The sequence below is a fragment of the Pipistrellus kuhlii genome, unplaced genomic scaffold, assembly GCF_014108245.1.
Source record: "Pipistrellus kuhlii isolate mPipKuh1 unplaced genomic scaffold, mPipKuh1.p scaffold_m20_p_12, whole genome shotgun sequence".
Taxonomy (NCBI): domain Eukaryota; kingdom Metazoa; phylum Chordata; class Mammalia; order Chiroptera; family Vespertilionidae; genus Pipistrellus; species Pipistrellus kuhlii.
Genome location: NW_023425427.1, coordinates 11,071,745 through 11,084,446, shown reverse-complemented (window position 1 = coordinate 11,084,446; position 12,702 = coordinate 11,071,745). Strand labels below are relative to the sequence as shown.

The 12,702-nt window shown below is 46.0% G+C and overlaps 1 protein-coding gene across 8 annotated transcripts in view; it reads left to right on the top strand.

The window, feature by feature from the left end:
- Window positions 1-11,158: 11,158 nt before the first annotated feature.
- The window catches only part of SLC44A1 (solute carrier family 44 member 1), a 146,481-nt gene continuing 144,937 nt past the window's right edge, over window positions 11,159-12,702 (top strand). For 3 of the 8 annotated variants that reach the window (XM_036433140.2, XM_036433141.2, XM_036433139.2), the window contains exon 1: window positions 11,165-11,535. In XM_036433140.2, coding sequence (XP_036289033.1) covers window positions 11,497-11,535 — 39 coding nt within the window. In that variant the 5' untranslated portion in view covers window positions 11,165-11,496. Of the gene's footprint in view, window positions 11,536-12,702 lie in introns of all 8 variants that reach the window. The other 5 variants (XM_036433137.2, XM_036433138.2, XM_036433133.2 and 2 more) reach the window with 4 other exon arrangements.

Sequence of the window (12,702 nt, the reverse complement as noted above, 5' to 3'; positions counted from 1 at the left end):
AGGTAACCTGCACGAGATCTTTCAGCCAGTAGTTTACCGAGCTGGTTATCAAACCCACATTTGTCTGATGCCAGAGTCTGCAACCAGTGTGTCAGGATGCTGGTTTTCTGATGCTAACAAGAAATGCTAAGCAAGAAATAAAAGTTGTGGGCTTCAGGCTCCTTTTGAAAAAGGAACTTGCTCCAGGGAAGCTCATTACTTTTGCCCTGAATCTTGACTCCTAAAATTGCAAATTATCTCTACCAATACTCTTCTAAACAATTACCCAGGGACCTTCTGAAAGAATTTATGCACTTTCCCACAGGGAACCATTAATTGTCCTTTCCCAGGAGATAAAAGCCCATTAAGCTTACAAATAAGACTTGTTTTTCTTATTACCTGGTCACTTTAATCCCCCACCCCAAATAACATTAAAATAACACAAAGGACCTATTTTCAGAGTTTAGAAGAGGCTGCAATGATAAATATCAATAGGTTGAAGGCACTGGCATTCACTCCATATTAATGCGCCTTGATATTTGCTGCCTAGAGAGGCACCAACATTTCCAGTTTTTAAAAGCAAAACAGCTCTTAAGCCACAATTTTTAATTCTACTGTGACATTATCCTTTCCTTTCACCTGAAGTCATGAATGAATTGTGCTAAGCAACATATGAAGAAAATTGCTGATATTGGAGTGAAAAAGGACTGGTAACATAATCAGAACTTCAATGCCAGAAGTGTTGGGAACAGGTTATTGAAGTCTTTCCTCTGGCCAAATTTCAACAAGAACTTGGAATGGAAGGTCTCACTATGGGAGTACTGACATCCTTGGAAGGCGTTTGTGTAAAAGAAGGAGGGGAAGGAGGAAGAAATGATAAGAATTCAGACTTAAACATTTGTTAAGGGGCTATTGTATGTCAAGAAGGTTCCCATTTTTAAAATCTTCATAATTATCTAAACGATAATTTACCATCTCTACTTTCTAGATGGTAAAACTCTTCGTAGCAAGAGGCTAAGGGCCTTGCCCAAGGCCTCACAACAAGTCAGGGGCAGAATAGATATGCAAACCTATCTCTGTGTCAAGGCCAGGGATGTTCCTATGATGCTACAGCTGCCTTCCACACCATGGCCACTTCTATCCCCCAAATGGCATGATGAACTTATGAAAAGAAAATGCAATGGTTAAGAGCATGGGCTCTACAAGTCAGATAGCTTCAGTCGAGATGCCAATCTTGCCACTTAATAGCCATGTGATGGTGGGCAAATGATAACCTTGTAAAGCTGTGATAGTAATGCTTACCATATATCCCGTTTCTTCTATATATGTTCCTTCCTCTTACTGTTATGTGAGGACTCGTGACTAATAGTAGCTAATGAAATGCAACTAAAAGAAAGTGTCATTTCTGGGCTGAAGCAGTGTCAAATCCATGGGTAATTATCCATTCTCTTCCTTCTCTATGAGAAGCTGGAAGACCTCAAGTTACACAGGATGCAGCAAAAATATCTTTGAGCCTCCATAAACCTGGGTAACTGAATGACTATGTGGAGCAGATAATACCGTCCCACCTGGCCCCAACTGGATCAATGGCTGTGTCATACAAACTGTGCAGGAGAAATAAACCTTTGTTCTATTAGAGCACTCAGAGTCAAGGATAAATTTATTGTAATAACATAATCCAGTCTACCAAGATGATTTGTTACACCTCATTTTCCTAATCTCTAAAACAGTGATGAAAGATTTTACTTAACAGAATTATTGTGAGGATAAAGTGAAACTTTTTATAGTCTAGCAAGAGGCAGGAGGAAAAAGTTGAATATATGTCAATCTTGGTGAACCATTATCTCTTTGTTTTTTCCAAAAGTAATGGAAAACGGAGTACATAAATAAAGGTGCCTTACCAGCCACCTCAACATTCAGTTACTTCTCACCTCTAAATTTCCCTCTCACCTCTAACTTTGGTTATTCAATTGTTTGATCCAAATTTATGTTTGACCTCAAAGGCAAGTGATAAGAAGGGGCAGTCTGGATTTTCTCTAAATTCAGACTGAAAATAGGGTATACATTTTATTTTATTTTTTTTTAAATAGATGGACACATACTTTTAAATTTTATTTTAAATATATTTTATTGATTTTTTTTACAGAGAGAAAGAGAGAGGGATAGTTAGAAACATCAGTGAGAGATAATCATCCATCAGCCACCTCTTGCACAACCCCCACTGGGGATATGTCCACAACCAAGGCAAATGCCCCTAACTGGAATCGAACCTGGGACCCTTCAGTTCGCAGGCCGATGCTCTATCCACTGAGCCAAACCGGTTTCAGTGGACACATACTTTTTAAAAATAATATATTTTTTATTGATCTTATTCCTTTCTCTAAGCCTCACTTTAAAAAAAATATTTTTGATTGAAGGGAGAAAGGGAGGAGAGAGAAACATCAATGATGAGAGAGACTCATTGATCAGCTCCCTGCTGTACACACAACATGGGGTCGAGCCCGCAATCCAGGCATGTGCCCTGAACTCCTGGTTCATATGTCAATGTTTAACCACTGAGCTATGCTGGCCAGGAAGGGTATACTTTTTATAGGTATGGAGAGAGGATTGTTTGGAGAACCTTGGCATAGTCTCTTTTCCTGAAGAAGCCATAAATGAGACCCTATAGGAGGGAGTGTAGGGAGGCTGGTGACAACCATGAGATGCCCCTTAGGGAGGGGAACAGCATGTCATTTTTACTTTAGCACTCCTTTTAAATGTCTTTCTACATCCCTGTAACTAGCTGAGAGGGAGTAAGAGAGCAAAGCTGTCAGAACAGCAACATCTTCATTATGGAGATTAGAAATATTTTATACAATTGACACAGCCTCTACTAAATTACATAGTATTAGGGAAAATGACTCTGTCTAGTGCCAATGAGAAAAGAGCTCGGAGAAAAAGAGCAGGTAGATTTCAACAGTTTGTCCAATAAAATAATAATAGCTGGGGAAACTATTTTAGACACCAGGCTAATGCTACAATTTTCATAGCCTGACAGAAATCTTTGAGCGGGACTTGAGGGAAGCTGGGAATGACTGTTGCTAGTCCAGCCAGAACTCACGGCCTCCATTGCCCCACTGCCCTTCATCTTGTTCTGCAGCACCACCCCAGGAAACGGAGTATTGGGAAGTGAGTTGGCAGTCAAATAAAGCTTGATTCCCAGGTAATCTATGCCCGGCTGAAGAAATATCAGTAACTCCAAAGTGGTACCTTGGTATTCTCAACAAGTTCAATTTCCTGCCAGGCACAGGCAATAGGAACATCTGGTCCTATAAGAATTGAGGCCCATTGAGGGCATCCAAAGACTGAATCCTTTGAGCAGAATATGTAGGCATCATTTTTCTGAATTGAGCAGCAGAGTTAATGAGTAGGGGCAACAGCTCTAGCACCTTCTGTTTTTATTTATTTATTTTTAAATATATTTTTATTGATTTCAAAGAGAAAGAAAGAGAGAAACATCAATGGTGAGAAAGATTCAATGTGCCCTGACCGGGAATCGAACCAGGACCTCCTGGTTCATAGGTCAACACTCAACCACTGAGCCATGTCAGCTAGGAGCACCTACTGTTTTTATTATTTAATCCCGCCTTCCTTTACACACCCCCACTATCATCATAGTGATCTCCAAATCCTCTGCTCTTCTCTTGTGTGGGAGGTGCAAACTCGAAGGCCTCTGGGAGCCTCTGGGAGCCAGGGGGTAACGCAGATGGAAGCAGGTGGCTCCTGTCAGAAAGACCTCAGAGAGTGCTGGGAACTGTGGCAAATTGGAGAGCTCACGACACGATCACCCATCCCACATGCTCTTCTCATGGCATGACATGAACATTTCTTCCACTGGGGATGATGGGTGGTGGCAGCATCTGCAGTCCGTTCCCTTGAATCTGAGTGGGGAAGTGACTATAGCAAAAGGCATGTTATCTGCTTTCTGAGGCTGGGCTATAAAAGATAACGACGCAGGGTTGACCTGGTCCTCTTGGAACGCAGCCACCATGCTGCCAGGAAGCCCAGGCCACCAGGCAAGGCTCCATGTAAGTATTCTGGCTGACAGCCAATAGCCAGCATCAACCACCAGGCCTGGGAGTGAGGAGACTTTGAGATGACTCCAGTCCCATCCCTCTCTGACTGCAACCACATGACAGCCTCCAAATAAGAACTGCCAACCTACCTGAGTCTACTCGGTCCCCGGAACTGTGAGAGATGGTAATATATGATAGTTGTAAGTCACCAAGTTTTAGCTTTACTTGTGATGCAACAATAGGTAACTGGAATATCCAACAGAGCTTATTCATTTCTAAGACTACACTCTTGCTTATGATATTTTATGCCTACAACTCTGCCACCCTCTCCTCCCATCTTCATGCATTGAAAACCTTCTTGTTGATCAAGGACCAGCTCAATGCTGCTTCCTTCATGAAACCTTCCCTAACTATCACATTTAACAGTGCTCTGTTTTCTCTGTACTCTGGATACTTTGCATATTTTCACTATGATTAATAAGTCATTTAGGGAGGACTCCCTTCCCCCATCAGTCATTTTATAAGAGTAGGGTATTTTAATATAGTTTAAAAAACAGTACATGCTTTTGTCAAAACTATAATACAAACAATACAGAAGTCTATACTTCAGAAAGTGTCTCCAATCTATCTTGTTCTATCTCATTCCAATTTATCCCCATCTCCTCGCCAAAGGTAACTGCTCCAGTAGAGTGGTATATACAGCATTCCTCACAACCTCTTCTACACACACATTCACAAGTGCGAGCACACACACACTATTCACAGAAACAGGATTCCATCACAATACTGTTTTATAAAGTGCTTTTTTCAGTCAAAGGTGTGTTGTAGATATCTTTCAATTAATACCCATTGACCTCATACTTTTTAATTTATTTTTATTTTTTTATTTTTATAAGTCTTCACTGTTCAGATTATTACAGGTGTTCCTCTTCCTCCCCCCCCCCCCCCGCAATAGCTCCCCTCCACCTGTTTCCCAACCCCACCCTATGCCCTTACCCTTGCCATTGTCTTCATCCACAGGTGTAAGATTTTTGTCCAATCTCTTCCCAAACCCCTCAGACCCCCTTCCCCCTGAGAATTGTTAGTCCAATCCCTTTCTATGTTCCTAATTCTATTGTATTCACAGTCCATTTTGTTCCTCAGATTTTTTTATTCACTTTATTTTTAGATTCACTTGTTAGTAGGTATGTATTTGATGTCTTTTTGTTATTCATAATTTTTTACCTTTACCTTTTTCTTCTTCTTCTTTTTCTTAAAGAATACCCTTCAACATTTCATGTAACCCTGGTTTGGTGTTGATGTACTCCTCTAACTTTTTCTTGTCTATGAAGCTCTTTATCTGACCTTCAATTCTGAATGATAGCTTTTCTGGGTAATCTTGGTTGTAGGTTCTTGTTGTTCATCATTTTGAATATTTCTTGCCACTCCCTTCTGGCCTGCATAGTTTCTGTTGGGAAATCAGCTGACAATCGTATGGGTATTCCTTTGTAGATAACTAGCAGTTTTTTTCTTGCTGCTTGGAAGATTTTTTCTTTGTCTTTTGCCCTTGGCATTTTAATTATGATGTTTCTTAGTGTGTCCCTCATTGGATTCCTCTTGTTTGGAGTTCTGTATGCTTCTTGAACTTGTAAGTCTATTTCTTTTAACAGGTAGGGAAAGTGTTCTGTCATTATTTCTTCCATTAAGCCTTCAATATCCTGCTCGCTCTCCTCTGGCACCCCAAAAATCCAGATGTTGGTATGCTTTAAGCCATCCTGGAGGCTCCTTACACTGTCCTCACACTTTTGGATTCTTCTTTCTTTCTGCCTCTCTGGTTGGGTGATTTTGTCTTCCTTATATTCCAGAACTTTGGTTTGATTCTTGGGGTACGTTGATCTATAGTTGAGTTTCTGTATATTCTTTATTTCAGAGATTGTATACTTAATTTCTGACTGGTCATTTTCCATTTTTTTGGTATTCTCATTAAGGTCCTTGAAGGTCTCACAAAGCTTCTTAGAGGTCTCATCAAGTTTCTCAAAGGTTTTTAGAAGATTCTTGAGTAAACTTATAAATGTGATTCTGAACTCTGTGTCATCAGAATCCAGTAGTTTACTTTCCTCCATCTCTCCCATTCATGACATACTTCTGTGTCTCCTCAGTTTGGCTGCCTCCCTGTGTTGATGGAGTGGCTTCATGTGGTCGGTGACCTATAGGGGTCAGTAGCTCAGCTTCCCCAATCACCTGAGGTGGTCGCTTTTACTATATCCCTTTGTGGGCTGAGTGCAAAGTCTTGATGTAATTAAGCCTTGATTGCTGTTGTTATACTGGGAGGAACTGACTCCAGGCCAATTATATGCTGTGTCTATAAAGGAAGCACTGCTGCACTGGAGACATGCCTTGTTTCAATGGGGCTTTGGTGCTCACTGAGTCCGTCTCCCGAATGTGTCACTCATGGGTGCGAGGGATTAAAACTGAGCACTAGGAACACTGGCTTCTGGGTCTCCAATGGGGTGCAGTTCAGCTACTCTCTGTGGCCACCCCGTGTCCCTGCGACCAGCGCAGTAAAGAATGATTGCTGCATGCACCTCTGCAACAGAGTCACCCTCACTTTCGAACCCAATGGTCAACAGACCAGCTTCTCCCAGTAAGGGTCTGGGTCCCCCACGTGACCCCAGAAACTGGATTTCAAAGTGATAGGGAGCTTGTTTACCTTCGGGTGGAAAAAAAGCCTCGCCCCTAGTCGCCTGCCACCAGCCCGAATCACATGCCTCCGTACCTAGGCTCCTCAGATTTTCAGAGCTTGTGCTCCTTTCTCTTTCAGCCAGCCTTCCCATGTTTTTGGATGATAAACATCCTGTATATTAGTTGTAGTTTTGAAATTGTTGTGCGAAGCGGCAGACCAGTTGTTTACCTACACTGCCATCTTGGTTTCTCCTCTCTCATTCGCCTTGGAATCCCAGGTATCCAGCTAGGTATTTGACCCATTGTAACAGCTCAAGAACTTATTGTTAAAAAAACAGATTTCTCTATTTTATAAATTGTCTCTTCTCAAATGAATATTCATAATCCTGCCTCTCTCCCCTCCTTCTTTGCCCCACCACCCCAAATAAAAACCAACATTAGTTTTATGTTTAAAACAGCTCACATCCCCAAAGACTGATGTTTGCATATGTGTTACTTGACCAATCACACTTAGTTCATAAGAAAGATTCCATTTAAAATATTGGGTAACTACAGATTAAAAAAATGTTCAGAAAAGTAATAGGGGAATGCTATATTCTTCTAAATACAAATTCACTGCAAGCATTTTTGGAGAACTTAACAAATCTTCTGATCTTGTAACAAAAATCTAAATGAAACCATAAATAAAAGTCAGAGTTATTCATTAACAATGGAGAAACATCAACTTACACATGTAGGTAGAAACCAAGTTGCAGAGCTAAGGATTTATTATTCTCACCTGAGTTTTGCTGGGAACAATGCTGTCTTGTTCTGCTATATGCCCGAGTTCAGGGAAGCTCTTTTCAGGGGTTTCTAACTTCAGGGCTAAACTGGGAGACTGAGATATATTTCCATCTTCTGGAATAGAGACCTGCTCCTGCCTCTCTGGAAATGAATGAACAGTTTACAGCCCTTGGTTACAATTAGTTTCCCTTTTGGAGCATTTCCCAGGGGTAAGTGATATGTGAGTGCCTCAAGGAGGAAGTTGTGAGGCAGACCTGGAAACTGGGCTCTGCAGAAGCAAATGTGCTCTTGCGGGATGTGGCTGTGAACACAGTATGAGCTAAAATGTAAATAACACAGCACATGCACCAAATGTCCCTCTTCCCCTTTTAAATCAGAGGACTATTCTAAGCAGTTATAGACACACACACACACACACACACACACACACATACACATACACACACTTAGATGCATTTATATTTCTGTTACGTAAAAACCTGAAATCATGTGAACCATGAGTCAGGCTTTATTACTATTGTTGGAAAGACCGTTAGCACAGTGTGTGTCCCACGTAGTGTCTCCCAACCCCCCCCCCCCCGGCTCCCCCCCCCCCCCCCCCCCGAGTGACCAGCACCAAACCCTCCATCAGAAGCTGGAAACCCTGGAATTCACATGGCCAATTATGCAATACTAGACCACTGGGAAGCATTTTTGGCTGGCTCAGCTGGTGATCTGCTTTTACTCCGCAGCACCAAGATTGATAGACCTTGTAATTTTATCCTGGTTAGTGCAGATGCTGTGCTTAGCTAAGTTTTTATATTTAAAAACTCTTTTTCTCAAAAAAAAAACAAAAAAAAAACAAAGACCTAGTGCTAGCCAGTTTGTTCAATGATTAGAGCATCGGCTTGGAGGGATGGTCTCAGGTTGGATTCTGATTGCGGGTTCAATCCAGGACCCCTAGTTGGGGCATGTGTGGAAGGCAATCAATTGATGTGTGTCTCTCAAATTGATGTTTCTGTCTCCATCTCCCTCTCCCTTCTACTACCCTGTTTCCCCGAAAATAAGACAGTGTCTTATATTAATTTTTTCTCCCAAAGTTGTGCTAGGTCTTATCAGGGGATGTCTTATCTTTCCATGCGCTAGGTCTTATTTTCGGAGGATGTCTTATTTTCGGAGAAACACGGGTATGTCTAAAAATCAATGGAGAAAATATCCTAGGATCAGGAACAACAACAACAACAAAAACCCTAACTTCTTCTCAAGTGCATGTCTTCATGACACCTCTTGGTGCTGAGATGAGTACCCTGATCACTGGCTGGGGATGGGGGGGTGGGGAGATGGGGGGGAGAAATATCTCGAGATTTCAGAATTCTCAGGAGTTTGACTTCACTGAATGCTGTGTGTGCTTGTTGATGAGAATGAATGAAAAGAAACAGTATTTTGGCCCCACTAAATCACTCCTTTTATGAGGCTTCTTTGGGTGTGAGGGGGATGGGAAAGCGACTTGTTCTTAGAAGGTACAGAATACAAATTCAGGAGTGTAGTTTCTCTCATGCTAATGATGAGGCATAATTTTAAAACATCACATTCATATGCATATATGGGGCATACATACATAATTAGTATATTTACCAAGCACCTTGCAGAACCTTAGAACTTCGTAGTTCCATTAACCCTTAAAGGGAAAGCTGGAGTTCAGCTCAGTTAAGCACAACGGAATGTGCCCCCTTTCCATTAGACTCACATTATCATCCAGGTCTTGGAAAGAGACCTCCAAAGAAATGAAATACTTTTTCTTTTTTTCCTGAAGAACTGTAACAATCTGTTCCATATTTATTTCTGCAATTTTAATTACAAAATAAGCACTAGCTACTACAAGGAATAACTACACCAGCCAAAAAGATTTTTATAATCTGAGAGAAATGCTCCCATATTGACTACACTAAGAAAAACAACTCCCCTTGCCTTGATTATAAAGAAGGAAGACAGATGGCTTCTTGTTTAAGCCTGTAATTTTACTTTCAGTCTCCTCCCTCCGTTAAAAACAGAATGTACTTTGAGGCTTTAAGAGGAAAAAAATCTCAAGGGAAGGTTTTTTGTTTTTGTTTTTTATTCCTGGCTACACTGAATAATTCAACACACATTTGAGATTGCTGAGGGAGAGACAAAGGAGAAGATGTTTTCCCTTGTTCTCAGGGAGTTTGCAATCTAATTGTGGAGAATTGGGGCTGGAGCCATTCAAGTTTTTATTTTTTCACTTTTATTTGATGACTGAATGCTACTGGTAGCACTTAGAATTCACCATCCAGCAGTATGATGGGCATTCTGATAAAATTCTAAGAGAACACGGGAAGAATGCAAGGGAAGAATTCATCAACTCAAGCAGGATTTGTTGAGTGCTTCCTGATGTTATCTAATCTTGACAACCTTTGGAGGTCATCCCTACTGTTCCCATTTCACAGAGGAGGGTTAGGAAGTGATTCCTCCAGTCACAGTCCTAGGACATGGTATAGGAACACATCAACTAGGGTATCTCATGTGGCCTCTTCTTGGGTTGTCCCCATGTTCCCATCTTCATTTGCTTAGATTCCCTTTCCAATGCCCATTAAAGTCAACTTGGTTCTGTGCTATTCCTCCCCCTTAGACTTTGGGTAATCCTTAAAACTTGCTGTCTTTTATTTGGTCAGGCCATCTACAGTCTCATGGCTTTGCATCTTTGCAAATCAACTTTTTCTTTTCTTTCCTTTTCTTTTTTAACTGATTCTGTCTTGGAGACATTCTTTGACAGGAAGAAACATGTAAGAAAGCTTGTAACAGTGCCCGGTACCGGTGATTCTCCTAATATTAACCACGATGTTTAGTTTTATTCCTGCCACCTAATAACTGTTCTCATCTCATACTATCTCCCAAGGACTCTTTTTGGGGCTGCACATTTCTCGAAGGCAGTGATCACGCCAACTCTTAGTTTCTCGCCACGCTACAGGAACAACAGGCCCCTGTAAAACTGGCAGAAACTTGTCTCTTTTGTTCACCTCTTTATTCCCAGTGCCCACAAGTTACTGGAACTTAGTATGTCCTCAGAAAAAATGTTAACATATGAGTTCATACTTGATTATTGTGCACTACCCTCTACACAAGAAAGCATAGCTCGGAGCCAATAGGGCCCTGGATAACTTTTTTGGGTGCATTTCATCGGGTTCTCGTTCCAAGGCTCAGTCTCCACGTCGACAAAATGGGACCAGCAGCAACAGATGCTTGCTCCTCCTCGTCTTCTACCACTTACCCCTTCTCTAGGGAAGGTTTATTGTGTTTGCTTTCCTCTGGATCACAAGCGGGGCCGTCGGAGCAGAAGAAGCCACCGAGGACTTCGAGTTGCGCTCCCAGCGGGGACGGCGAGCCACTCCCGCGTGCCTGGCCCGCGTCTCCCGGGCCCGGAAGCAACCCGGCCCCATTTCGGCTGCGAGCCCGCACGGCCCTCGGGCGCCCTCTGGCCCGGAGCCCACGCTCTGCCTCGGTGCCACCGCCAAATGGGCCCGACCCCGCGCAGGCTCCGAAGAGCGCCAAAGGGCCCGGCCTCGCTTTGGCCACCGCCGCCGCCGCTGGCCGCCCGCGAGGCGCTGCACTGGGGGCGGGGAGTCTGATGGGAGACGCGCGCGGCGCTGAGGAGGCAGCGGCCCGGGAGAGGGAGCGGGAGAGGGACTGGGCGCGGGAGGCGGGAGGCGGGGGACAGGGGGAGGCGCCGCCGCCGCCGCTGCCGCCCGCCCCTTTCCGCTGGGGAGCAGCTGCCGCAGCAGGAGCGGAGCCGGAGCCGCGCAGCCGCCGCCGCCGTGGGATGTGGCCGGCGCTCGCGCCCAGCCCCGCCGCCTCCTGAATCCCCGCCGCCGTCCGAGCCGCCGCCGCTGCCGCCGCCGCCGCCGCCGCCGAGCCGTGCGGGGCCAGGCCGCGCCCTCCCCGGGCGCCCGCCGGCTCGCATGCCGAGGGGCTCCGGGGCGTAGCTGCGCGCCCGGCGCCGCCTCCGGGCTCCCCCGGCCCCGCCATGGGCTGCTGCAACTCCGCCTCCTCCGCCGCCGCGCAGGTGAGGGCTCCCGCCTCTCGGCCGCCCGCCCGGATGCCTCCCCCGCGCCCCCCGCGGGCGCCCGCCGCCCACTTTCTCCCCCGCAGCCCGCTTTCCTTTCCCGCCGCCCGCGTTCTTCTTCCCCGCAGCCCTGCCCGCAGCCCACCTGCGCTCCAGAGCCCCCGCCCCCGCCTCCGCGCCCGCCTGTCCCGCAGATGCCCCCGCGCTGTCCCCGCGGCCCCGGGGCGCCCGCCCGTCCGCAGCTCTCCGCCTCTCCTGCCCGACGCGGCCTCCCCTCCCAGTCACACCTGAGCGGCAGGTAGAAGCCACACGGGCGCCTCCTCCCTGCCTGCCCCAGGTGGCACCCCCTTCCCCAGCCGTCTGGGCCTGGCCCCTCTCCTCCCCCCAGCTCGGCCGACCCTCCCCCCACCTCCCTGTTCACCCACTGTTTTCTGTGCTTCCAGGAGGAGTGCCCCCAGCACGGGCTCTTCACCTCCTCTTCCCCCTCTTCCAGCTTCTGCCACAGGAGATGTCCCTTTTCTCCTGCCTGCCGCCCCCACCCCCTACCCATCCCCGATCGGGTTCGGGGATTATTTAAATGGGTCCCGCAGCCCCTCCACGGCCCGCTTCCCGGGTCCCACCCGCTGGCTTCGCACCCCATCCCCCCTCTGTGCCTTGACCCCGGGCTCCGCGGCCTCTCTGCGCCCGGAGGCCCCGGGAGCGCGGGGCCGGGGCCGGGAGGGAGATTGGGCACCTGGGGCGGGGGTGACGGGAGCGTCACGGAAACTCCCTCTTTGTTGCCGGTGTAACAGGAGGGAGAGGTGCCGAATTTAGTTTTTCTGTGGGCACTGGCTGGCTGACTGTTGTCGCCGCCGCCGAGGGCTGAGATGCAGAGATTTCTCCTCCTCGCTTCTACCCTGCCCCCATCCAAATTTCGCCAACCTCCCCCTCTTCCCTTGCGGATCCCAGCCCTTCACCCGGGCATGGACATGTTTAGACAACTGTGCGAGGATCACATGTAATGGGACTTGACTGCTGGCCGCTAATAACTGAGAGGACCTGTTTGTAAATCACCCAATTGAGTGGATTAGCGAGTGTATTTACAAATACGATAAAAAGCCATCAGGAATACTGCATCCAACTGTCTGGCGGCGGTGGTGGTGTATGGAAAATAGGTTCTGACAACGC